The sequence below is a fragment of the Zalophus californianus genome, chromosome 13, assembly GCF_009762305.2.
Source record: "Zalophus californianus isolate mZalCal1 chromosome 13, mZalCal1.pri.v2, whole genome shotgun sequence".
NCBI lineage: Eukaryota > Metazoa > Chordata > Mammalia > Carnivora > Otariidae > Zalophus > Zalophus californianus.
In genome coordinates this window covers 65,142,221-65,168,603 of record NC_045607.1, presented here as the reverse complement: position 1 = coordinate 65,168,603, position 26,383 = coordinate 65,142,221, and the positions used below count along the sequence as shown (strand labels likewise).

The 26,383-nt window shown below is 39.4% G+C and overlaps 1 protein-coding gene across 10 annotated transcripts in view; it reads right to left on the bottom strand.

Annotated features, from left to right (window-relative positions):
* The window catches only part of CDC14B (cell division cycle 14B), a 111,821-nt gene that overhangs the window by 11,891 nt on the left and 73,547 nt on the right, over positions 1-26,383 (bottom strand). For 2 of the 10 annotated variants that reach the window (XM_027614869.1, XM_027614870.1), the window contains exons 6-13: positions 22,724-22,790; positions 20,129-20,191; positions 17,044-17,131; positions 16,507-16,761; positions 11,918-12,056; positions 11,588-11,747; positions 10,563-10,660; positions 910-1,026 (exon numbers count right to left, since the gene is read on the bottom strand). In XM_027614869.1, the coding sequence (XP_027470670.1) occupies positions 910-1,026; positions 10,563-10,660; positions 11,588-11,747; positions 11,918-12,056; positions 16,507-16,761; positions 17,044-17,131; positions 20,129-20,191; positions 22,724-22,790 (987 nt within the window). Of the gene's footprint in view, positions 1-909; positions 1,027-1,719; positions 1,885-5,822; positions 5,969-10,562; positions 10,661-11,587; positions 11,748-11,917; positions 12,057-16,506; positions 16,762-17,043; positions 17,132-20,128; positions 20,192-22,723; positions 22,791-26,383 lie in introns of those variants that run through there. The other 8 variants (XM_027614874.1, XM_027614878.1, XM_027614871.1 and 5 more) reach the window with 5 other exon arrangements.

Sequence of the window (26,383 nt, the reverse complement as noted above, 5' to 3'; positions counted from 1 at the left end):
CACAGGCTGCTGGGACCCGCCCTAGAGACCAACTGAGCTGTCCCATAGCCTCAAGGATATGAGGGTAGTAAGTTAAAAAGAAGCAAGGAAAACCGTGAAGGATGCTTTGAAGTCTGGTTCAGACTATCTTCAGGCCGCTGGTGGTCTATTGAAAGAGAGGCGCTGGGCCGTGGGCCCAGGACCGCACATGTTGTCGACACCAGGCAAAGATACAAAAACAAAAAGGTGCCCGCCTCCACTCCTGAGAGGACAGTAAGCACGTTATCTGCTCTTCCCTCAAAAGGGGACTGCTTCTGGAATAGGTTAGAAATGAAATGTCTGCTTTCAGTTCATGATAAACATCCCAAACAGCAGTGAGTAATGGATTTGGTCATGGAACATGCGCATTTTCTTGTCATAGCCTGTAATAACGAAGGAAAGGAAGATGCTGGGCTCCGGGTGAAAGCATGAACCCTTAGGGTGTGCACTGTGGCCAAGAGCCCAGGCCCTAGGTAAACAAGGATTCCAAACTCACTGGAGTTCTCCTATCCCACCATCACACTTATTTGCAGCTAATCCTCCAACAATTATGCTGTATCTGACATACGGAAAAATTTCCTCCGAGTCCTGACAGAGAGCTTTGGAAATTTAAGAGCTTATAAGTACAACCCTCTCAATTTCCCCATATTCTGACCCCGAGACCACATTTCCAGTGTTGAGAACCACCTCTGAAAAACAAAATAAAACAAACCCTACATTAGCAATGGCCCAGATTTTCTTAGATGATGAACAAGTCAAACAGATTTGATTAACTTCCTATCACAGGGACTCTGCTTTCTCCTCTCTTCCTCTCTTCATTTCTATCTCCAGAAGATTAAACTGGAAAACCAATGCTTAGAACTTTTCAGAAGAGTAGGATTCTTTTCTCACCTTTTAAAACTGCTTTTTCTTGAAGCAGATCTGGTGGTTCTTTTAGTAATGCCTGCACTGCCAGAAATGTTAGGTTCAGATGTTTTACAGCTCTGAACACTGGACTGAAGAATTACTCTGAAAACAGTTGGAAAAAAATAAGATTATATTCACTGAAACAATTTTCAAATACTTGACGGAGGAAGTCATCGTTGCACTTTAGTGCAAATTATTTTGCTGAGCATTGATAGGATTTTCCATAAACACATTTGCCAAAAAAATCTGAAACACATTTTCACATCGAAGTCTTTTTCATTTCCCCATGAAGTTATACAAAGATAACTGGAATATACTTTACTTTTAGAAAACAAATGACCTGGCATTTTAAGCAATTCCCACACCAAAGAAATCAATCAGTAAAACAAACTGTGCCCCAAAGTAAAAGTAGATTCTCAGAATTCTAGTCATGAAAGCAAGAAATCATTTAAAAACCCCAAATTCTGAAGAATATGAATATAAAAATCTATAAAATAGTCGCTCTTCAGAGGTGAAAGTATGGACTTTTAAATAAACCCCAAATCAATACCAATTTTATATAACATTTCAAATTTTAAAAATATATTCAAGCAAAATTTGAATTTCGTCTGGGTTATAACTACTTACTAAATCACTAGGTACCATTAACATGGAAAGCAAAACTGTTTAAATTTTGTGAAACTTGCTTTAAACTCTAAAATAATCTCAAGGAACTGATGCCTATGGGTGTAGGTTGCCCAGGAGGCAAATTCATGAGTCAGAAGAACACCCTCGGATAAAGCCCACATAAAGTACCTTGCTCAAAAGTAGAGGGTGTTTTGTAATTCCTCATTGAATGGTCATAGGGAAAACAGCAGAAAACATCAAAAGATTTTATGCGCAATTCTCTTCTTCAACAGATAATGACCAAAATGGTGAACTGCATACACACACATTTATATATACTCAACCTTTATTTATCTGTAAGAGAAAACACTGCCTTAAAAATAAGCTTCCTCCTCTCCTGTCCAAACAAAGGTAAGAGCCGGTAACAACTTAGGAGGACCCAGCTCATGAGAGTAAACAGAAACCGTTACAACTAACTTGGAGTCCTACTTCCTAAGCCCGAGTTACTGCCATGTTAATTAATGACCAAAGCCAGGGCCTTGAACTGTAAAGAAGATCAGTAAATTCTTAGTATTACCCAAACCACAGTATATTCAGCATTTAGTAAAATGCTTAACTTCTCATCACTAAAAAAAGTAATGGGTAGCCATGTACCAGAGCTGAGGCTGGAGGCCCACAGTTTCCAAGCTGTTTGGGCGGGGGGCTGCCCTCTCAGCTGTTTTGCTTCATCCCCATGGTATTTCTCAAAGCCTATGAAACAGGCCTTAGGTCTCAGAAGGAAACTGATCCTGGGTAAATGAGCCAATGCTTGCCTCAGGATTTCTCACAAAGTTTTATCATTCTAACATAGAAAAGGTATATGCAGACAGGTGTTTGATCAAAGGCGGCAACCAACTGCCCTGGTATATGAATTCTACCTCTGAAAACAAGGATTTAAAAATCTTTCTGATCATATCAAATATCAAATGGGGGGGAGGGACAGGAGAATATTTAATGGTCTCTGTTAACAGGATTTGAATATAGAACTTTTCATAAAGAAAAACAAAACCACCACCAAACTTCACCACTATTTCTGAAGCCCAGGCCCAGCGTGCGGTACTGCCACTGTGGTCCAGAAGCCTCACACCTGCTTTGCATCTGCTCCGCGAGGCTCCTGGGTTTTATCTCCATTAATCCAAAGAGAGAAAATGAGACTCCTGTTGGCTTTTTGGAAATACCACACCAACTTGTCAAATAATTTGAGGCCACTTACAGCCGAGAAAGTATAGACAATTACCACACTGTAAAATCATTAACATGAGAATAAAAACAAGAGCCAATATATTACTTGGCTTTAGGAAATTTAAATCTTGATTTCTTAAATTACTACTGAAATATTTACTATTTGAAAAATGAAATCGCTGCTAAATCAAATTTCAGGCTGACAGGAAACATCTTTTAAAAAGGATTTCTTTCTCTATAAAACTAATGTACATAATTTATGTGGATTTTTTGAAAATAAAAGCATGATAGAAATTTGGAATGCATTAATCACACCAGTAGAGATTAGGTCACTAGTTATTTGCATTAACAACAGAGCAGTTACTATATCTGTAGGTTATGCATCAATAAACTGGAAAAAGCCCCAGCAACTATACTTAAGATTATTACCTGTGATAAACTACCCACCACACCATACATAAGGTGGCATAAGCTGGCAAATTCGGTGACGCATTCACTCTGCCACAGGGTACGTGGGAGCCCACTACTTCTCACTTTGTGCAACCCAGGCCAATCGCATGGCTTTGCAGAGCAATATCCTACATATGTATTTTCTCCTTCCCGGTGCCCATAGGTAGGACCCTCAAAGGATAACTACAAGGATTATACCTGTTTACATCATTGCCACTGCTGAAGGCTTTTGTTTCTGTAAATTCCTTCCCATCTTTCCCTGGCAGAATCCGCAGTCCTACTTTTTAATGTCTTGCCCATACAACAGTTCACCTTCTTCTTTGCAGCCTCTTTTGAGACCCGGTATTTCCAGACTGAGACTTGCAACTTGACGCATCCAGCAAAGCAAGTAACTGACAAGCCAGCTCTCTTCCCTCTCAAACTACAAAATGCTTTGAACAAAAATGTTCAATTCCAAGAAAAGAATCCATCAGTGCGACTATGTACTATTTACACTTGGTTATCCACCGACACAAAACAAGCTTTCAAAGTGATGGGCCTAAGGCCCTACAACCTTCACACACAACTTTGCCAGAATCTGATGCAGCCATCTGAGGTGTGGGATAGTCTGATTTTCCAGGTGTGCCAGGTAACAACCTATCAGGCCACGTTACGTCATCACAATAGAGGCGTACACCAACCACAGTGCCCGTAAGTAGTCCTCTCAAAAGATAACTACAAGGATTATACCTGTTTACATCATTGTTACTGCTGAAGGCTTTTGTTTCTGTAAATCCCAAATTAATCAGGCAAGCTAAACTGAATACTCTGCTTTGGGTCTACAAATGCAATGGCAAACATCAGTAGTAGCAATAAAAAAAGATTGTATCTTACATAGAATATTGAAAAGAAAGGTGTCTGATAGAAACCATTTTTAAACTTACCCTGGACAAAGTAATACAACCACGAAGTGCCTAAGTAGTATTAGCAACGACTCCACCCGTTTAGAACTCCACCTACTCGAAATACCTTCACCACTTAGAAGAGTTCGAGAATAAATCTATGCAATGCAATGCACGATGCTCTTTGAGTCAGAATATGCAGAAATCTAAGCTTACTAAGAGGAATAAAGGGAAAAAAACCAAAAAGATCATCTATATCAGAAATATTGCATATCTGTCTGTGCAATAATAAACTCATACTAATAAGATATTCAAGAAAATGTCATAATAGGAACATGTTAAGCAGCCTTTCCTTAACTTTGAAAAGAATGGTGTCTGCTGGATTTTTAAGTCTTTTCTAGCCATCTGAAGACACTCCATGAAGCCTCAAAGCATGGGAGTTGGTTGCAATGGAATTCCACTTTGGAGGAGATCCTCGAAGGAACTTTCATATTCCTTTACAATTCCCAAGTCCAAGTTGGAACAAGAAAATAAATTCTTGAAATATGAGCTAAGGGAAGAGTTTCAGAGGAAAAAGAATGCAGCCTAGACATAAGAGGGTAGCGGTGAACCACAGTCTCACAGGACACACCCTCCTCCTGTGCTCTCGGTGGCAACTGCACGGTGTTCCCCGGGGAAGCTTCCTGCCACATTCTACTGCAGAACAGAAGTCTGTTCATTGTTAAGGTATTCGTTTAAGGGTAAAAGATATCAAGAGAATACAAAATCTGCTATATTCACCTAATAAGGGCGTTTTGATTACTTCTGGGAAAGGAAAGTGGGAGGAAGTAAGCACAGCATCGGTCATGCAGAAACACGAGGCTGAACAAGGGACTCCTGTCTTCTCTGCTGTCCTATTTTCGTTTAACGTCATTTTTGAAAACTGTACTAACTGTCCTCCCTACAGGGAAGGTTGTGAAATGAAGCCAAGGAGAAGATTCTGCTTACTCAAAACGGAAGACTTAGCAGGGAAGCAGCTGCAGCTAAGAGCGCTGTGTCCAACGACAGAGTCGGAGGTGAAACAGCACGCAACGCTCACTGGTTGCAAAAGCAAATCTCTACCAACAGCAGAAAAGCAGCGGGCAGATTCTTTTTTTTCTTTTTTTTAAAGATTTTATTTATTTATTTGTCAGAGAGAGAGAGAGAGTGACAGCACAAGCAGGGGGAGCGGCAGGCAGAGGGAGAAGCAGGCTCCCCACTGAGCAGAGAGCCAGATGCGGGGCTCAATCCCAGGACCCCAGGATCATGACCTGAGCTGAAGGCAGATGCTTAACCGACTGAGCCACCCAGGTGTCCCGGGCAAATTCTTTTTTGCTAGATTGAAAAGGATATGCTGAAGATATTTACTCTGGAAAATTAGAGGAAACTGACTGAAAGAAAACCACCCCAATTATCCCGAACTCACTATTTTTGATAGGGAAAAGAAACTATTTCAGTGACTTTATAAATTGCTATTTCAAAAAATGCATTAAGAGTAAGCACAACTTAAAAACAAAACTTGTTATTTTTAATATCCCTATAGGAAAGGATCAGGGAAGGCCTTCCACTGCCACCATCCCATTAATTGAGAAGTTTCAGAAAAAGAACCTTTGAAAAGAGGCAAACCAACAAAGCTAGGAGAGCTGACAGTGAGAAAAACATGCACCATGAGAAACACACTGTCCACCAGAGGTGACCACATAAATGGAAGGGGACACTTACACAGCAGCTATTGGTCAAAGGGTCCCGACGGCTACTGTGTTCTGAAACCATCCAGACAGAATAGCAGGATGGGAAGAATGTAGTCACAAACAATCCACCAGATGACAACACTACACAGTGCAGAGGTCAGCACCACTAGGGGACATCTGGAAAGGGGTGAAGGGAAAAGAGCAGATGTTCAAACTGGGAAGCCAAAATAAATAAAATAATAAATAAAGCCACATGTGAATTTTAGACACCCTGTGATAGATACAAAGGGGTGGGAAACAAGGATGGAGTTTTGCCATTTTATGTTGGGGAGAAAATGCTAACTTCAGTTTTAAATTGATTTGATATTTGGTAACAAAAGATTAGACCCAATCTCTAGCTGGATAACTGCCCCACGTTAACTTAATTATATGATACAGAAATCAGAGTTGTAGTTACAGGATTGAAATTCTTCAAAAAGCACAACATATGCACACACAGAAAACTAAACCAAACCAGAGGAAAAGGAGGGAAAACCAGCCAAACAACAAGAAACCCTGGACTGCATTAACAATGATTCACTGGAGGCACAATTATAAATGAACAGAGCATAGCAGAACTGATCTCATTTCAATGCAGTCCCACACTGGATCATCTAGGAGTTAAGGCAAACTGCATACTCTGAAAATAAGGACTAGAGAAGCACACCAAACCCTGGGCAACACAAAATGGGGAAAATTTCCCCTACATATCAACATTAGATAAATTTGCTCAGTTGTTTTCCTTATTCATTTTCCTCTTGTGGCCAAAGTTGGCTTTCAGTTCAGTATTTCCTAATCCAGCAGTCTTGTTTTTGGCAGTGAAGAAGAAAATCTCAGTTTGAAGAGTGGTGACTCTGTCCAGCTACTTCCAAATGGTCACTAGGACACATCTGTGACCAAACATAAAAGGCTCTATTGAGCATTTGCTTTGTACAAATACTGTGCTGATTGAGTCATAAATGACTGGTCTGGCTTACTATGTGATCTTTATCGGTGTCCTTGTCATCTTAATCACTGAACAGATACCCTATGGTATCTAGTGACAAGGGATTACACTAAGGATGGACCTGAAATCAAATTGAACCTCACCCTGCAAGTTACACCTGGCACCAGCTCATTTACTCGTTCTACAAGAACAAAAATCTACTAAAATATGTTAAGATTACAGGGGCTTAGTATTTAGACAGAATAGAATAACTGGCCTAGAGGACTCTCTATCCACCCCCAAGTTTCATTTGCAGTTACTGATTTAACAGTGATCTTAAAGGCAGAATGATCTGAATATCCAAGTGTCTCCGTCACAGATTTTTCATTGTTCTTCTATGAAAGCTCATGGTTTAAGAATTATTTTCCAATAAGGAGAGCACACCCATCCATACTGTGCGGTTAAGGGAGATTTAAAGGAAATTAGGTTGATATTTTCACCTTATTCCCAGGTAGGGTACCCTTGACTCTTTATGCACCATTTCATTTAACCCTAACAAACGTAGGAGAAATGATCAGTATGCAGAAAGACAGGCAGCATGGATGAAGTTATAAAATCTACCAAATCTACTTTAGCACAATAATATACTTGCCATCACGTCCTGCAGATCACGTCAAGGTCAGGGTGCTACATGATTTACTGTCTTTGTGGTAGTCGGGATCAGTCAGACTCTGAGAAAAGCACTACCTTACTGTATCTAACAACTTTAACTCTCCCCCAAATACTGTTTGTAAAATAGAAAACAATAACTGGAATGCTATTTTGAGTAGTATAAACTTGCTCTTAAGAATCACCAGTACTTATATATTTTTCACTAACTTTCCTTCTTGTAAGTATTTTCATTCGGCTAAGTACCAACAGTGAAGCAAAATAGGTTACCCACAGTGATAGAGGGGTCAACAACAGGAGGTGGGGATTGAACTTAAATTTCTCAACCCAAGTTGCTACTGAAAACTCTCTCTCTCTTTTATTTCTAAAATAACACCACCACTTCGGAAGGAAAGGCAATCTCCAACTGACCTCTTCTTCTAGGGCCAGAAGAACTACACATAAGAGCAAAAGAGAGGATTCCAACAGCAAGGAGGGTCAGAAAAAGCAGAGGAAGGGATAAGTAAAATGTTGTAGAGGAGGAGGTAGGGAAATCTACCCAAAGTAATCTAAAATCCCCCAGGGTTTTTACACTTCAGAGCTTAAAAGGATTTTAGCATTTTTAATAGGATTTTTTTTAGGATTTTATTTATTTGACAGAGAGACACAGCGAGAGAGGGAACACAAGCAGGGGGAGTGGGAGAGGGAGAAGCAGGCTTCCCGCTGAGCAGAGAGCCCGATGTGGGGCTCAATCCCAGGACCCTGGGGGATCATGACCTGAGCCAAAGGCAGACGCTTAACAACTGAGCCACCCAGGCGCCCCTAGCATTTTGTTTTTTCCTTCAAAAGTGTGGCCAGAAGTTTAATTTTGTGTATGGGAGGGGGACAGCTTGGGATCTATTCTACTGGTTTTAAGATTACAATTACAACTAAAGGGATCTTGAACTAGCGCTTTATTTATTTTTTAACTTTGCTTTATTATTTTTTCTTAACTTTCACCATCTTCCTTGGTTGAGAACTTACGCCAAATGCTTCAGAGAAAAGGGACGATGTCCTTCTGGGGGTAAGGTGGGGTGTAACTCCGTAACAAGTGATAGTGGAGGCTGGTCTCTCCTTCAGCCATCACTGACCACTCAGCTTTCACCCCAGGACACCTCACACACCAAGGTGAATGTGATCACATCTAGTGTCGCCTTCTGGTTTCCAACAATATTTAGAATTTTAGACTTCATTCATTGTTTTCTTTTACATTGCCACAAACCTATCAGCTATGAAAGAGACTTTTATCGTCTCATCTGTAGAAAAGGGCAGCAAGTGACATGAACTCTCTGGAACACATATTCACAAGGTAGCAGACTCAGAGTTGCTGAAGGAAATTTCCTATAAGCCCTATTTAATAGGAAATTTGACTAAGCAGAATTCCCATCACAACTCCCAACTTGACTTTTCATCAGAAGTTTTTGAGAAATAAACTGATGCTGCAGATTCATAAAAACAAAACAAAAAACCTGGGCACGACTAAAAGCAACCCACAAATCAACCATTTCCTAGGGCTTGTGACACAAAGCCCTGGACCAGCAGTGTATGTGATACCTGGCAGCTTGCAGTCATAGACCACACTCCAGTCCCAAAACCATAATCTGCGTTCTGACAAGCTCCCAGGAGACTCAAATGCACGGTGGAGTCTGAGCACTGCTCTAGGGAAGTACCTACACCTATCATGCCTCCTCTGGCCTCAGAAGGATTATCTGGGGGACTATAATATTTCTAAATAAAAAGAACCAGGAAGGCCTTAGAGGAAGACTTATGAAATTAAAATCAAAATGGCATTTGGAGTTAAATAAAGGACATAAAATGCACCATTCTTAAAGCTTTCTCAGTTAAATGCTGCACCACCACCACCACACTGTCCAGAAGGCTTAGTGAATGCCTATCATCCATACTGACACTTCTCATTCACACGGCCCTTTATAACTTCATTCTTTTCCGTGGGTCTTTTAAGAACGTTCCACAGCGGGGGCCCATGAAGACACATGCCTTCTGTGTAATTCTACTTTGGAACTTTAGATAACAAGGAGGTGCCAGTGAAGAACCACTGTTGATTAAAAAGAAGGCCTGTTCTTCTCTGCCATGAACATTGATGATGTCATTAGGTCCTTACCATATTACAGATGATTACTGAACAAAATGACATGACTCCATCACCAAAAAAAAACACACCAAAAAACTGTAACTGGAGGGGCGCCTGGGCGGCTCAGTCGGTTAAGCGTCTGATGCTTGATTTCAGCTCAGGTCATGATCTCAGGGCCATGAGACTGAGCCTTGTGCTGGGCTTCACGCTGGGCACGGAGCCTGCTTAAGATGCTCTCCCTCCCCACCCCCCGCAAAAAAAGAACATAATCAGAAATGTGGTACCCCACATTGAAAAGGAAGGTGACTACAAGGAAAGAATCCAACAGCATAAATGAAAGCATATACTAAAGAATATACTAGAAAAAAGTACAATGGCCAAGTCTTTAAATTCTACATATTTTTCTAATGATCCTAGATGTTCCAGGAGGGTGAATCCCAACTAGCACTTACACAATCAAGTACAGGTGGGCATACACACACTAACTATAAAACTTCCTATCCCCATACTAAACCTCCTTCTGTAACTTGAAAGTAACTCAAACAAAAAATCAATACAAAATTATTATTTAATCCAGTTCATTATTGCCCTAAAATAATATATTGGACAGTAAGCCACAATGTCATCACTGATTAAATTCTACCATATCCAAACGAACTGTCTATAATATGGTAGTGAATTTAAGGAAATTCACAATTTCAGTAACAATGGACAAATGTGTTATTCTGTGGTTTACCTCTGCTGCCACTCTCCTGAGGATGTCACGTGGTGCTTATCCATGAGAAAAAGCATTCCCAATACTGCTTTTCTATGTACACAGGCTGGTGAGGTTACAACAGAAGACGGAGATAAAGGACAGCCAAGAGCTTCCTGGGCAACACCCCTCGATTCTAAATAATGTAAATAACCATTGCGAAGTGGCATAATGGGCATGTGATCATGGAGAAAAACATACAGGAAAAAATGCTCATGAAGGACCTCAAATATATATTAAATAACATCAACCGCACAAAGGAAACCAGACTCACGTGAGGGGAATAGCGTTTGTTTTTGACTGTCTTCTGCTTTTCAGGGCCCGCAGTCTATCACCTTGTGTCACTCCATGGATTTCGTCATCATCACTGTACTGTGTAAGTAAAGAAACACTGAGCTAGTGACTTCAGTTGGACTTATTAAGGCAGTAAAGCATAGCAGCTACATTTATCCATATAGACACATACAAATAAACTGAACTCTAAAAAATTTTGCTGCTTTCAAAATAAAGCTACAGGTTGCATTTAAAGACAACCAAATGTTAACTTTACAGACACAGAACCCAACAGCACTCTTGTTATAAAACATACTGTGAGGAGGCATAATGGGTTTTCAATAATGAAAACATTCTTTTTAAAATTTCACAATCCGGGGCGCCTGGGTGGCTCAGTTGGTTAAGCGACTGCCTTCGGCTCAGGTCATGATCCTGGAGTCCCAGGATCGAGTCCCGCATCGGGCTCCCTGCTCAGCGGGGAGTCTGCTTCTCCCTCTGACCTTCTTCCCTCTCATGCTCTCTCTCTACCATTCTCTCTCTCTCTCAATAAATAAATAAAAAAAAAAAATCTTTAAAAAAAAAATAAATAAAAAAAAATAAAATTTCACAATCCACTTACCACCACTCACTATAGTACCACTACCCCCTAAACTCTTGATTCTTTAAAGTCTTCCATTTGAGAACAACTGGTTCCCTAAATCAACTGCTGCAAAATGGGAAGGTGGGGCAGCAGGGCCCACAGGGAAGCGTCACTAGGTCCATCTAAAGAGCTTACTTCACACACCTCTTTTTTCCAGTGCCTAGTGAGTAAACAAACAATTTCAGTTTTATGAACATATGACCTTATTTTAACTATTCTGAGTAAAAAGTTCCTAGAATGGGCTATAAGTATAAAAAAAAAAATGTGTGACAATAATCCCTCAAAATGTGCTTTATTATTTTTATCTACAATTTTCCCCATGCCCTATAAGGTCCTCAACAGCACTGAAAACAATGGCAACAGCGTGATGGGGATGGTTCGATTACCAGTTCGGGTTCTTGCTTGTCTTGGTTCTCGACCCCATTGATTGAAATGTCATCAACAGCCAAGAGGAGTTTTGAGACAGCTGCTCTGTGTTTTCCATTCTCCTGACCCCTTAACTTTTGACGAAAATAGTCACCGTCCAACCAGAGGCTTGCCTGTTTCCTAAAGCATTTAAATAACATCAAAATACAGCTTTTTTTAGAAAGACACATGCAAACGACTCTCTCCTACAGACTATCTGTTGTTACTGGAGACTAAGAAAAATCGACTTCCCATCATTTTCCAGACCCATGTGCTCCCTGAGGAATTACCAAAGTTCTCTGTCTACTTACATCACCAAAAATTGTTGCTGTGGTCCGATCACTGACCCAGGCCTGCAGATTCTGACCCAAGCAATGGTCTCAGCTGCTGTCATCCTGTAATGCTTCATGATGTAGCAAGCTATCAGAGTGCCTGTTCGTCCAAGGCCAGCTAGAGAAAGAAACAAACCAAAGGGACCTGGTCTCATGTACTCCAGAACTGTGTTGGGCAGGTACAATTTTTTAGAAGGCTTCCCATGATTCTGCTTCCCTCAACAGGGGTTCTCAAGTTTGGATGCACACGGTAATCTCCTGAAGAGTGTTAAAAAATACTGGGTCTCACCACCAGAATTCTGATTTAATTGGTATGTGATACAGCCTGGACATGGAGATTGCTAACATCCCCCAGATAGTAGTCAACAGTGAAAAATCACTTTTTCCAAGCAATGATTCTCAGTAAGTGCACTGTTTTCTACCCTGGGTTTTCTGTTAATGGTACCACCATCTTTCCAAACTCATGGGCTTCAACTTTTACATTTTTCCCCTCATCCAACAGTTTTTTCTACTCTACTTTTATTCCCATTTTCACATGGATTTCTTTTTTAATCTATTCCTGCTGTCCTCCTTTACTCTCATCTACACTACGATCATTACCTCCTGTGATGGTTACTTTTGTATGTCAGCCTGGCAGGTGTATTTGGAAGAGACTGACATTTAGATCTGTGAATAAGCAGATTACCCTCCATAATGTGGGTGGGCCTCATCCAATCAGCTGATGGTCTGAAGAGAACAAAAAGACTGGCTTCCCCAAGCTAGAGAGAATTCTCCAACAGCCTGCTTTCAGATTTAAGCTGCACCATCGGCTCTCCTGGGTCTCTAGCCTGCCAACTCACATGATGGATTTTGTACTTGTCAGCCTCCATATTCACATGAGCCAGTTCTTTATAATACATCTCCTTATATCTACATCCCATTGGTTCTAATTTCTCTGGAAAACCCTGACTTAAGACAGACTTTGGTACTGTGAAATGGTGTGCTACTGTAACATATATAAAAATGGGAAGGAGCTCTGGAGTTGGAACTGTAGAAGTCTGGAAGTTTTAAGGCACAATGTTAGAAAAAACTCAGATAGCCTTGAAGGGGCTGTTGGTAGGAATATGGGTGTTAATGGTGATTCTGATTCTGAGTCAGATGGGAATGAAGAACATGTTATTGGAAACCAGAAGAAAGGAAATCCTTGTTAGAAAATGGAAAAAAAAAACCTGACTAAATTGTTTTAGTGCTTTATGGAAGGTAGAACTTGTGAGTTACAACCCTGGATATTTAGCAAAGGAGCTTTACAAGCAAAGTATTGAAGTACAGCCTGGTTTCTCCTTATGACAGTAAAACGTGAGAGAAGACAGATGAACTGAAGAAGGAATTGTTAAGCAAAACAGAAACTAAACATTTAGAAAATTCTAGGCCTATCCATATTGCAAACAGTGAGAAAGTGTGGGAAAAAAAAACCTGACTAAATTGTTTTAGTGCTTTATGGAAGGTAGAACTTGTGAGTTACAACCCTGGATATTTAGCAAAGGAGCTTTACAAGCAAAGTATTGAAGTACAGCCCGGTTTCTCCTTATGACAGTAAAACGTGAGAGAAGACAGATGAACTGAAGAAGGAATTGTTAAGCAAAACAGAAACTAAACATTTAGAAAATTCTAGGCCTATCCATATTGCAAACAGTGAGAAAGTGTGTTCTGGAAAGAACACCAAGAGTATGGTCAATGATCTACTCCATAAAGTGATTACCTATGGATCTAATCAGCCATCTCAGCAGAAGCCAAAAACAGTGTTGGGATTGATTATACCAAGCAGACACACTGCCAGTCTGAACTCATCACACAGGATGAAATAAAGGAAGGCTTTCAGGTTTCTGGAATTCTAATAGGACTAATAGAAATATCTCACTGGAAACATGCCTCATCCTTCAAGAAAAGGGAAGCATAACCCCAAGGGACCAACAAGGCTGACACTGCCACCATAAGCCCGGGGACAAGGCTGTCTAGTCCTAGGTTTCAAACGGTAGGGCCAGCTCTGTGGCCAGGCTGTTCCTGCCCACAACCTCAGGGGCATGGCTGCTAGCCGTGTGAGCCTGCGTAACAGGGAATGAACCAGATCATCAATTCTGAGCCTTAAGATCTATTAGCATTTGCCTTGCCAGGTTTTGGAGTTGCTTGGGACCGGTCAGACCTTTCTTCTTCCTGATTTCTCTCATTTGGAATGGGAACGCCTACTCTATGGGTGTCCCACTATTGTATTTTAGACGCGCTTAACTTGTCAGGTTCCACAGTTCACAGCTGGGGAAGAATTCTGTCTCAGGATGAATTGTACCTGGAGTGTTATCCATTATCTGACTTAGAGGATATTTAGATGAGACTTTGGACCTGGAACTGATTTTGGAATGGATTGTCTTTGGAGGCTGTTGGGATGGGCTGTCATATGAAGACAGGAAATATTGGGTAACCAGAGAACACAATGTTATGGACTGAACTGTGTCCCCTGCTCCCTGCCTCTCCAAAAATCCACGTTAAAGTCAGAACTCCCAATGTGACCATCTCTGGGAAAAAGGCCTTATGGAAGTAATTAAGGTTAAATAAGGTCACGTGGGGAAAGCCCCAAATCCAATAGGACTGGTGTCCTTAGCAGAAAAGGAAGGGACATCAGGAGATGAGTATATACAGAGGACAAAAAGAAGGCAGCTGCCCGCAAGCCAGGAAGACGCCTCACCAGAAATCAGCCTTACCGGAGTCTTGACCTTAGATTTCTAGCCTCCGAAACTGTGAAACAGTAATTTTTGTTTAAGCCACACAGTCTGTGGTACTCTGCTGTGGTCCCGCAAGCAAATTAATACACTCCCTAAAATCCAAGCTTTACACGGCCATCAGTTTTCTTCCAAAACAAAGATCCAGTCATATCAAATCCTCTTCAGGTTTTTAACTGGCCACCAGTCAACCTCAGGGTTTCTCAACCTCAGCACTGTTGACATTTGGGGCCGGTGTGAGTGCTGTCCTGTGCACTGTGGGCTATTTATTTAAGAGCATCACCGGTCTCTTCCCACCAGAGACCAGTAGCATCCTCCCACCAATTTGTGAAAACAAAAAAAAATGTCTTCAGACTTTGCCAAATGTCTGCTGGGGGGCGCAGAACCACCCTGAATGAGGGTGAGAATAACCTCAACTGCTTATTATAATTTAAAAAATTATAACCAGGGTTGGAATTATTTATTTTTTTAAATTGTGGTAAAATATACAGGACATAAAGTTTACCATTTTTGTTCATGCATCATTTTCGTGGTTTTATTTCTATGTTTCCTTTTAGCTCACTGTGCATTTTTAAATCAGCTGTTTCAAATTCTTTGCCCAGTAATTAAAAAATCTAGGTTTCTTTACGGTCGGAGTCTGGAGATCATTTTAACCATTTTAAGGGTACATTTCAGTGGCATTAACCAACTCATTGCTGTGTAACAATTACCACCATGGCCTCTGTGTACTCAAGACAAATGTGTATTCTCTTGTTGGGGGGCAGTGTTCTGAGTATGTCTGTTATTTCTAGTTGGTTTATTGTGTTGTTCAAATCCTCTATTTCCTATTTCCTTACTGATCCTCTATCTGGTTGCTTTTTTCCATTATTAAATGTGGGAGAAGTTAAGTAAACCCTAGTACATCATACAATTATTATTACACAATCATTCATTCAATAAATACTTATTAAGTGCCAAAGCACTGCTTTAGCTGCTGAAAACAAAGCAACTTGTTAGAATATAAGCTCCACAGAGATAAGCTCTCAGAGTCTGCTCTAGATATATTCTAGAACATATCAAACAAAAGGCCCTGAATAGGTATTTGAGGAATAAATGAATGCATATCTTTTTTTCTTTAAGATTTTATTCACTTATCTTAGAGAGGGAGAGAGAGAAAGAGAAAGCACACATGTGAGAAAGCAGGGGGAGAGGGAGAGGGAGAGAATCTCAAGCAGACTCCCTGCCAAGTACGAGCCTGACATGGGACTCGATCTCACGACCCTGAGATCATAACCTGAGCCGAAACCAAAAGTTGGACGCTTAACCGACTGAGCCACACTGGCACCCCTAAATGAATGCATTTCAGTGAGATTAAGGTTTTGTAGGGTTACCAATGAATATAATTTAGATTATATGAAATTAGGGTTTTAAAAGCATTCTGTATATGCAGAATGCATATATGCATATACTTTTTAATGTCAATCATACCTCAATAAAGTGATTTTAAGAAAAAAGCAACTTACAAAAAACAAGAAAGGCAACTTCACGTGTCCTGGCATAGAATCTAAATGGGCATGGTGTGTTTCTAAATATACATACATGCATGTCCACCATTCTTTTTTTTTTTTTTTTTTTTGAGAGAGTGAGAATGAGAGAGAGAGAGTACACAAGAGCGGGGAGGGTTAGAGGGAGAAGCAGGCCCCTCGCCAAGCAGGGAGCCCGATGCGGGACTCGATCCCAGGACTCCACGATCATGACCTGAGCCGAAGGCAGTTGCTTAACCAACTGAGCCACCCAGGCGCCCTGTCCACCATTCTTTAACCAGCCCTGGAAACATACCTTTACAATGTACTGCAATGGCACCCTCTGCATTTTCACAAATATCCAGAAATTCTTTGACGATGGCATCAGTAGGGGTGCTGCCATCCGCAAAGAAAAGATCGTAGTGATCGAAACCAGCATTCGTAAAGCGTTTGGCATCATACATCCTTTTATTCAGACGAATAACGGTAGTAACGTTGTGATTCTTAAAATATGGAATATAAGCCTCAGGAGAATGCTGGTGGTAACCTACATAGAGAAATTCACCAGATGCTGTCAAATGCAGAAAAGAAAAACAATGGATAACAATTTTACCTGTGAATGGGTGGAAAGAGTATCTGGACTAGGATTGAACACCAATTTGATTATAACCGGAAAAGCACTAATTTAAGAAGTTAAAAGCCAGGCAGAATGATGTACTAAAATGACCAAGTATATTTAAATAATTCAGACAGACAAGTGTGGTTTAACTCTTTGGCCTCTTTCAAAGGAAAAATACAGGATGGATATTTCTTTTAATAACAAAACTGTAGTAGGTTCCCTATTTTCACATACCACTTTCAAGTCTGGTTCTTGAATGAGGTCCACAGAAGGCAATAAATCGGTCTGGTATTATCCAATTTAAATCTCCATTTTCTGCTTTCTGCAAAGGGAAGATCAGTACAATTCATGTTTAGACTTCATGTCCTGTCCACATCCCTTCTCAATACTGAGTGTCTGAAGGACTTCAAATACATTTTCTTTAGCACAAGAACTGTTTATAAATGACCAGGAGACAGGAAACTAAAATTTAGCCTCCTATTAATATTCCCAGGGAAGAGTTAGTTAACTTCTCCTGGTCCTAATCACTGTTCTTAGAACAGTATTTCTTTTCTAGGGTAGTCAACCTTTGGAAAATAGAGCTGACTGCTGCTACCTAAAATATACCTAAGTATTTTGGTTATTTTATCCATGTAAATTCTCATATGGTTGCTGCTACTTAATAAGAAAGCAAAATTTTTTTACTATGAGGGAATCCAGAAACTTCCCTGTTTTCCCGAAGGACTAACTGGCTTCCAATATGAGCAATCTTGACTCCTTCAACAAAGGGAAAAAAACAAAATTCTTGATTTCTCCATATTTACACCTTACTTCTAGAGAGACACACTTCCATCATTTTGTTAGCTATTTAGTAAGAGGGTCAATGAGAAATCTGCACCAGGAAATTTGAAATTACAAGTACAGTAAGATCACAGTAGATCTCTAGGAAAAAACATGAATATAGACTGAAATTTAAAACACTTTACTTCCTGTTAAGTCCTTTCAACTAAGTTACCATAACAATTATTGTAAGATAAATATAGCTAAACTTTAACAATAATAGAAATGGATACACAAAGACTTAAGCAGGGAGTAGAAGACACCTGATAGTGGAGAAGGAGAGAACTAGCAATAAAAACAAGATCAGTTAGCTTTGCAATTGGGGTATTCATAACATAGGTGCACCCAAGAACAAGGAGGAAATAAACCAGGAGTTGCCTGAATATCTGCCGGCCAGTCAGGAAATCCAAATCCAATTTACTTGACTTAATTATCACTGAAGGGAAATTAATGAGCCCATGTTCCATACTAAAAGGCCTAAACAGGAATGAGAACGTGCCCAGATAGTCCAATTTTGAAATGAAACCAGAAATCTGGAGTTTTTAATGAGAATCCTGTGATTAGATTTCATTGAATCGCAGACATCACAGATTGTAAGATGGATCCTGAATTCAGAGAAGTTAAAATGGGAAAAAATGGGCATCATGGAATCAATGAAAGACACTAATCCAAAATTTTTAAATACAGACCCATGGTCTGTAGCTACCTAAACAGTTTCTTGTGTCTCAGTGCAGTTTCACTTAAAGTGAACAGCTTTTGTGGGCAACCCGGCTACTCTCCGCAACATTGCAATTTCTGCATTGAGAGGGAAACTAATTAGCACCTATATTACTCCTTAGTAACATATAAAGATATCACTCTGCTTCACTGAAGGACACCAACTGGCATTCTTACTAGTTTTAGTTGACTAAAAAGAGAAAGTATATTTTATTTTATTTTATTTTTTTTAAAGATTTTATTTATTTATTTGAGAGAGAGAGAATGAGAGACAGCACGAGAGGGAAGAGGGTCAGAGGGAGAAGCAGACTCCCCGCTGAGCAGGGAGCCCGATGTGGGACTCGATCCCGGGACTCCAGGATTATGACCTGAGCCGAAGGCAGTCGCTTAACCAACTGAGCTACCAAGGCGCCCCGAAAGTATATTTTATTTTAAATTTAGTTTAATTTTATGAGGACAAGCACAAAAATAATGGTATTAAGTTATATTTACTAGTTTAAGATGCAAATTAAATATATATTGTACTTCAGAAACATACTATTACAGAGACGAAACAGTGGGCCAAATGAATCAATCTTGAGCTATGCTTTAGATCTTTGCACGTCACAGTAGTGACTAATCGTAACTACTAAAACAGTTTTACCTAACAGTTTAAAATAATAGTTACTCTAGCAATCGATTGTGAAAGGACAGTTATCCAAGGATTCCAGATACTGCTGCATGAGGTGCTGTCTGTGGAATCCCTCCATTATGAGTGAGAACGTCTGCTCAAGATAACCAGAGTAGGATAAAAAGCCAAGATTCCACAAGTATTCTTGGGGAAGAGACTGTTAGCATAGCATCTTACTACTTAAAGGGTAGAATGGTAGAACCAAATTACTTATTCTTTAAAAAACAAATACACAACATTCGAAAACATAGAGGACATCTATTGCTTTGCCTTCCTGGACTTTCTTCTCTCTTTCCTTGTCTGTGTGGCTTGATAAGGCTGATCCCAGCACTCCACTCTGACTACGGAGATGGCCCACCCACAAACCACCCTCATCAGAACCACAGTCTGGTTTGGGGCGGACACATCTAAGGCAGGCCAATGAGGAACCTTTGGGTCTTTTCTGATGAGTTTGCCGAGCGAATAAATCAAAGCTGCTGGCTGCCATCTCTATCACTACTGGGGAGCTTAAGCCCAATTTCTGGTAAGTACTGGAGTATATTAATCTGGTCATGCATGAAGTTACACCTGCTCCTGGACTTTTTATTTATGTAAGTCAATAAATTTTTTTATTTGAGCCATTTCTATTTACTTTCTGTAACTTGCAACCAATAGTGTCTTGACTGCATACAAACAAAAGGTTATGATAAAAACATATTTTCCAGAGGTAATTAGATGTATAATGACTATTTATTCATCTCATCAGATCCTATGCTAAGGGTTTCATGATTTCCTCATTTACTCACTATATGAAAATCATCAATACTAAAAAATATTAATACTAAATATCAATTTAGTATTGATATTAAAATATCAATACTAAAAAAAAAAAAAAAAAAAAAAAGAAAAATGCCCATAAGCACATTCATGCATTCTGAGAAGATGCATCAAATGCAGAAATCACCACTAAGAACTGGAACTGCAGAACTGGGGGTAAGATGATAAAGACTTGATTTTTTTTTTTTTTTTACTCTATACACATCTAAATTGTTCACTTCTTTAAAAAACAAGAATATTATCTCTGTAAGTAAAACATGAATAAAGGAGTTAAAAGTGATATCCTTGAAAACTTACTTCATAGTGTTCATATTCATCAAGGTTAAATGAGTTGAAATTAAGGAAGTCATACTGCATTGCCTAAAATCCAAAGGAAAGCTTTTAAGAATAAAGATGTAAATAAGAAAACAATTTCCAATCCAATTTCCTAACTAAAAACTTCAGGAGGTACCCCAAAAGAACATTATTATATTTAGATTTTGTTCCACTGACTCGTTTTCAAAGAAGGTGGACTATGTGTTTTAAATGTTTCCATTATCTGGAAAATTAGTTATAACAATATTTATTTTAATGAGATTTGATTTTTTTAACTTTCCTTCATCAGTCATCCTATCCATGCAGAGCTAAATAACCAAGTTTTCAAAGTAATCCTACTAAACTTAGTAGATGAACACCACTCAGCCTTCAAACATAATGCCCAAGCAATGATCCCTAAATAAATTTAAAAAAAGAAGAAACTATAGGTTAGCTTATCTTAAGCAAATCCCACCACTTCGTAAATATTTTCACTTTCAAATTCTTTTGAATTTGAATTAAAATATTAAATGTTCCTGATACTACAAAATTCAAAATTTTGAGAAAATTCTTCTTTCAATAAAAAGAAAAACCGTAAGATTTCTGTTCTGTGGCCTCACTCTGAGTTGCAGTGGACAGATCATGCTAAGCAAAATAAGCAGAGTATCTAGTTTCTGAGACAAAGATGAGTTGGTGGCCCCGAGAAGCGCTGTCCCTGCTCAATGATCCTCGAGCCAAGCAGTATGTAAGCAAGAATTTTTTTTCAATTGAAGTACAGTTGACATACAATGTTTTATTAGTTTCAGATGTCCAACATAATGATTTGACAATTCTATACATTACTCAGTGCTCACAATAAATGTAGTCACCATCAGTCACCATACGTTATTATATACTACTACTGACTACATTCTCTATGCTGTACTTTCCATCTCTGTGCATAAGCAAGAATTCTTGATCAGCAAGGTGGTTTTGGTTCATAAGGGGTGACTCTGTAAACTCAGCTTTCAAAATTTAACCTACTGAAATACGAATGAAAAATAAGGCTACAATACCAAACAAAAAGCCCCCATTTTAAAAAATATAGCTATTTAAATTCTAATTCCAAGACCATGATGAATTATATTTCTTTGAATTCAAAATACTCAATATATGTCATTCCATTTGAAATAGAGATGTTCCTAACAGAATGATACAGTAAAATGTGGTTTATAGGCAATTTCTATTCATCAGGAGAGCCTATTAGAAGCCTCATTAAAATTAAGTCACAATTATATTTATAAATGTTTTATATATGTAGTAATATTCCAAATCAGCTACCAACAAAAAAATGTTTAAACTGAAAATCAGAAGCTGCTGAATAAAATTAAATATAGAGTGAGAAAAGCAATCTTGGTCTATAGTTCCTGCTAATTTAATTAGACTTTGGATGCAATATCTGATAAAAAAAAAACTAAACTGAGAAATAACAATGGAAACCTCTATAGAATGTTATAGTTGACCATTTCTAAGGCTCTCTAAGTTTTTCACCTCTCCTTTTAAAGGACAGAAGCGAGGCCTAGGATCAGGACAAGCATGCCTGCCTACATTAACAGTTCCTAGGGGCCCATCTGGCAGGAACTGTAACTGCAGTTGGAAGAGGTTCGTTTACAGTTGCTCTCCCTCCATCTCTTGAGCACTCCCTCTGCACGTTACCTGCCTAACCTGAGGCCTGATGGAGCTACCTCAAAGCCGATGGCAACGAACCTGACCAGCTCCATCAGTCACTGGACTCAAACACCAAAGAACATTAAGTTATACAAGAAAGTAAACCCAGGTTCCTTTTGCCTCTGAAAATACAAGTCACATAAAACTTGAGACGTTGTTGAAGGCCTATTTGATCCATGGGCAACTGATTTGCAATTCTTGTTTCTTGTGCTGCCCTGACATTCAAGACACATACCTGAGGGAGTGAGTGTTATAACCAGAGTCTGCTGCGTCACAGAACTCCAGGGGACCGTGACATGAAAGGTGTCCCTAGGAGTCAAAGACAGCAGGCAGCCCTGGTTATAAAACACAAGAGTTATTTTTAAATAGCCTTGACAAAGCAGCGGTGCCCTACTTAGTCTTATATGAAACCTAGTAACAAACTAATGGGCTATACAAATTCTTCTGTTGAACTAAAAATTGAATGCTTGAAGATACAAAAACGAAGTGTTTGTATCAGTTACCGTGTTCTAGAAATGTCCGTTGTAATTAGGATTGGTGGATATTGACTGGACACAAAAAATACACAAATCAAAGAGAACTTGGAAACCAGTAATCTATTTACTTTTTCTTTGAAATCACAACACACTCAAAGCAAGTCTGGATTTAGCACCTAATTATGTAACTATCTCTTAATTGTCCTCTGTTGTTCAAGCAGCTTTTCTCCCAACTCATTCAGAGAAACACTCAGATTCAGAAAAACTTTTCTGGTTTGGCGTCATTTTAACATTAGTGGGGAAATGGGGTATCACTGACATCATACACATCTTGGAAGATCTTTGTGGAAGGCCTAGACTTCCTGGAACTGTAGTTTTCCAACTCAACACTGGGCACATCCTACGAATCACTTACCTTCTTTACTGCATGAAAACAGTCGAGAAGCGTAATGTAGAAATTGCAACTTCCATAGGCAGCATCTCTGAAATCCCAAAAGTATTGAAATACATAGCTCAGTTAATTTAATTTCCTGTAGTATACTTGCCTCAAGACAGAGCTGACTAGAATTTAAAATCAAAAAAAAAAAAAAAAAATCTCGCCTTTTTGTTTTTAAGTCAAAGATAGGTCACTGTTATAAATTTCACTGCAGTTTCTACCTATTCCAGCAGATACTGTTTTATATATGTAGATCAATAATGAGCACTTTCTAAATTTCAAATGATCTCCCAAGATCATTTCTGGCCTTGATGGCTAGGCTTCAAAAGTTTCTTCTTGAATTCTAATCAGTAAAATATTCCCCTCCCGACAAAAGGGCAAGGCATTGCGTTTTTTCTTCAAACTGGAAAATACCATATTAAACTGTTACCAGCAAAGACTTCTTTTTGATTCTGTATTTACATATATATGCATACAAGTGTAAGTATGTGTTGTAGGTATATGTCCATCCATGTAGGAAGAAAATATTGGGAAATCAAGGTAATATGTAATACTAGATGCAAGTTAAAAGTCTGCTCTTCTCATTATGTTTTCACAATCTTTAACGAGTTAACTGAGTAACTTCTTTCTTATTCTTAGAAGAGTAGGGTACCAAGAAAACCACAGGAACTAATGGGTCAACCACCTTTAGTACTCCTGCGCAGTTTAAATTAGTTTACAGACAACTCCGCGCAATACCGCATCAACGGCTGTCAGTCATCTTACCACAAATCTCTTAATGTCAGTTAAGATTTTGTCCAGAAAAATAAAGCAATCCTCCACTCCCACCTTCTCTCCTTTCCAGCTAACCTGAGCCATTACAAGGTGAAAATGTTTGGAATTAGGCAAGATAAAAATTAATTTAATTGTGATCATTCTAGAAATGCCAAACAACTGTGACTCTCTGAATGGTCCTTATTTGGTCCCTTGGTGGAACCAGGCTGCTACCGAAGCCGCCATCATTAATTGCCTGCCTTGGTTGGATTTTCCCATTGTAATATTATTTACCTGAAAAATTAAACAGCACATTTTTTTTTAAGATTTTATTTATTTGACAGAGAGAGAGACAGCGAGAGAGGGAACACAAGCGGGGGGAGTGGGAGAGGGAGAAGCAGGCTTCCCATGGAGCAGGGAGCCTGATGTGGGGCTCGATCCCAGGACCCTGGGATCATGACCTGAGCCAAAGGCAGATGCTTAACGACTGAGCCACCCAGGTGCCCCTAAACAGCACATTTTAAAATTTCAACTTACACAAACCTTTAGAATACACACTTTTATAGCAACATGAACAAGAAGGAAAAGGACATCCTTTTTACTTAAAATAGTTTTAGACATTACTGTCTGAATTGGTTAGAATCACTGAGGTAAATTATATGTTAGCCTCATAGGACTGCACACAAAGTCTTAAAACACACCATTTTTTCCTATAAGATTCTGAATTTAAAAAGCCACTCTCTTCTAAAAGCTAGAAAAGCTCTCTATGCAGCTTAGAAAATGATTTTACCCATAGTTTATTGGCAATATTCAGAAAGGAGAAAAACAAAATGACCAATAGTTCCCAGTGTGGTCCCTGGTCAAGCAGCATAGGCATCACCCGATCTTGTTAGAAATGCCAATTCCCAGGCTCCACCCCAAACCTACTGAGTCAGAAGTTCTATGGGCGGGCCAGGTAATTTTTGTTCTAAGAGATCCTCCAGGTGATTGTGATGTATGCTTAAGTTTAAGAACCACTGACCTACAGAATCAACACAAAATTTATGTTTTATAGGAATAATTTTTTCAAGGAATAAAGAACATTTTTAGAAAGAGAACCTATGGTAGGGAAATGAAGTAATTTAACCTAAACCAGACCCAAAATTGTCAGTGGAGGGGCCCCAGGTTGGCTCAGTTGGTTAAGCAGCCGACTCTTGATTTCGGCTCAGGTCATGATCTCAGGGTCCTGGGATTGACTGAGCCCTGTGTCAGGTTCCCTGCTCAGTGTAGAGTCTGCTTGAGATTCTCTACCTCTCCCTCTGCCCCTCCTCCTGCTTGCATGTGCTCTCTCAAATACATAAATCTTTAAAAAAAAATTATCCGTGGAAATATGGTGAACTCTCAAATTACATCCCCGTGTTTTTACCATGTCTCTTCAGTTACTTTTATTATCTTCTTAACCTACTGATAATTCCTCCCCAGTCAAGTTAAAGGCATGTTGATTCAGTCTTTGTGATAACTTGAGACATTTATTCAATGCATATTTTTTGAAAACCTTACAATGGGCCAAGCCCTGCTCTAGTCAATGATGATTCCACAAGCTTTAATCCGGGCTCAGCTAAAATTCTGCCTCATACATCATACTACCTGAATAGACAACAAAAATCTTTCTTTACTCATTCATGTTTATTTCTTTACACCTCCGACTTTAAATACACCCACACCATCCTTCCTTCTACCCAAGCAATCAGGCTTCTTCAAAACAGCAGAATAGCAGCTATGAATCTGGATGTAAGGCTGGAGCGGGGGAGATGGGGTACTTGTCACTAAGAACATTTAACAAACTAAGAAAAGCAGGCGCCTGGGTGGCTCAGTCTGTTAAGCATCTGCCTTCAGCTCAGGTCATGATCCCAGGGTCCTGGGATCGAGTCCTACATTGGGCTCCTTGCTCAGCAGAGAGCCTGCGTCTTCCTCTACCTGCAGCTCCCCATGCTTGGGCTCTAACAATAAATAAATAAAATAAAATGAAATAAAATAAAAAAGAAAAAGAAAGAAAAAAACAACCTAGAAAAGCAGACGAGGGTGTGCCTGGCTGGCTCAGTCGGTGGAGCATGCGACTCTTGGTCTCGGGATTGTACGTTTGAGCCCTGAGTTAGGTGTGGAGATTACTTAAAAATAAAATCTTATAAATAAATAAATAAATAAACAAATAAATAAATAAGGCAAATGAGAATCAATGAAAGAAGAGTATTGCTGAGAACTGCAAAACAATGTCAAATACTGGTTTTAACAGCTTTTACAGCAGCTTGTATGCATAATAGCCAAAAACTGCAAATAACACAAGAATTCATCAAAAGGACTAAGGGCAAGTAAACTGTGATATGTTCATAGAATGGAATGCTACAAAAGCAATAAAAAAAAGGATGAACTACTGATACCTGCCACAACATGGATAAATCTCACAGGCATTATGTATTTATTTATATATTTACTTATTTATTTTAAAGATTTTATTTATTTGTTTTACAGAGAAAGAGAGAGCACAAGTAGGCAGAGAGGCAGGCAGAGGGAGAGGGAGAAACAGGCTCTCCACTGAGCAGGGAGCCCGATGTGGGGCTCAATCCCAGGACTCTGGGATCATGACCTGAGCCGAAGGTAGCCGCTTAATGGACTGAGCCACCCAGGTACCCCAGGCATTATGTATTTAAAAAGCTAGGTCCCAACTCTCCAAAATGCCTACTGTATGACTCCGTTCATATGAAGTTCAAAGGCAAGAAAAACTGATGTGGTAGAAGTAGTGGTTACTTGGGGGGTGGTTACTGACTAGAAAGGGGCTGAAGGGAATCCTTAGGATTGCTGGCCGTGTTCTGTACCTTGAACTGGATGGTAGTTACATATACATATGAG